Source organism: Malassezia globosa (genome assembly GCF_000181695.2).
Source record: "Malassezia globosa CBS 7966 chromosome Unknown mgl_sf_3.2, whole genome shotgun sequence".
Classification (NCBI taxonomy): domain Eukaryota; kingdom Fungi; phylum Basidiomycota; class Malasseziomycetes; order Malasseziales; family Malasseziaceae; genus Malassezia; species Malassezia globosa.
This window is the reverse complement of record NW_001849870.1, coordinates 1-986: the sequence shown is the minus strand read 5'-3', so window position 1 is coordinate 986 and position 986 is coordinate 1. Positions and strand designations below refer to the sequence as shown.

At 50.2% G+C, this 986-nt stretch overlaps 1 protein-coding gene across 1 annotated transcript; it reads right to left on the bottom strand.

Moving 5' to 3' along the window:
- Window positions 1-617: 617 nt before the first annotated feature.
- Window positions 618-950, bottom strand: MGL_1734 (uncharacterized protein; the record flags this gene model as incomplete). The annotated part of the gene is made up of 1 exon (XM_001731075.1): window positions 618-950. The coding sequence occupies one exon, from the start codon at window positions 948-950 to the stop codon at window positions 618-620; it is 333 nt and encodes a 110-aa protein (XP_001731127.1).
- Window positions 951-986: the final 36 nt, after the last annotated feature.

The following is a 986-nucleotide window of genomic DNA, read 5'->3' as shown; positions in this document are numbered from 1 at the left end:
TCCCATAGCGTCCATGGGCCCTGGGCATAAACACACCGCTCCTGATTTGTTCCTTATTCGCTTCTGGGGCCTCGGGGCGGGCATTTGTGTTTTTTCTGGGACCTAGTCGTCCTTGGTATTGCCTTTGCGCCCCTTTTGGTGGGTTCATTGGGTCTTCTTGGGCCTGGTCTATTGTTCTTCGAGCCGAGTTTTTTTCGGCTTTCATTCCATCCCCCCATTCTCATGTCTGACTTGAGACATCATGCACATGTGGATGTAAAATAAATTTGCCTCCCTCGGTTGCCGCTCAATCCAAATTTTTCTCAAATTTGGCCCAAATCGCTCGTTCATTCCTCCACTCGCCTGTTGCACTCGTACACTCATTTTTACTGTGCCAGCTGTCCCTCTAGCATCACTCCAGTAGAACGGTTCAGCTACTGGGTAGAAATCCCTCACAGCTGCACTTTCATTCCTTGAAAATTCGGAGAGGATGCACCGAGAGCAGGTGGAAGGAAAGGGCCAATAGACGAAACAATGTCATGCATAGCTCCAACTCTTTGCTACACTGATGCGGGAACTATTCGTTCAACCTCTGTATGTACTACTGTCTTGAAACTGCTGAGAGTACTATTTGTCAATCAAGGTCCTCGCACCTTGTGATCTGATTGCTTCTTCCATACTCTGCATTGTTCCTCCACGTAGGATGGCACTTTCAGGACCTCTTTTGCCTTTTCTGGCGCTTGGACCATCACCATCGCCAGGCCTGCAGATAGATGCCAGTCCATGTGGCAGTGCATGAACCACGCACCTGGATTGCTCGCGAGGAATCGGATCGTTACACTCCCGAATCCATCCACTGCCACCGTGTCCCTTCGAACCGGATTCTCTTGCTCTTCGACTTTGGGAACCTGCGGCTTCGTACCGTCAGTTCCATACGCCCTGTGAACCACCTGGAACTTGGTCCCGTGCATGTGGAACCGATGTACATCATCCCACAAGTTCAAAAT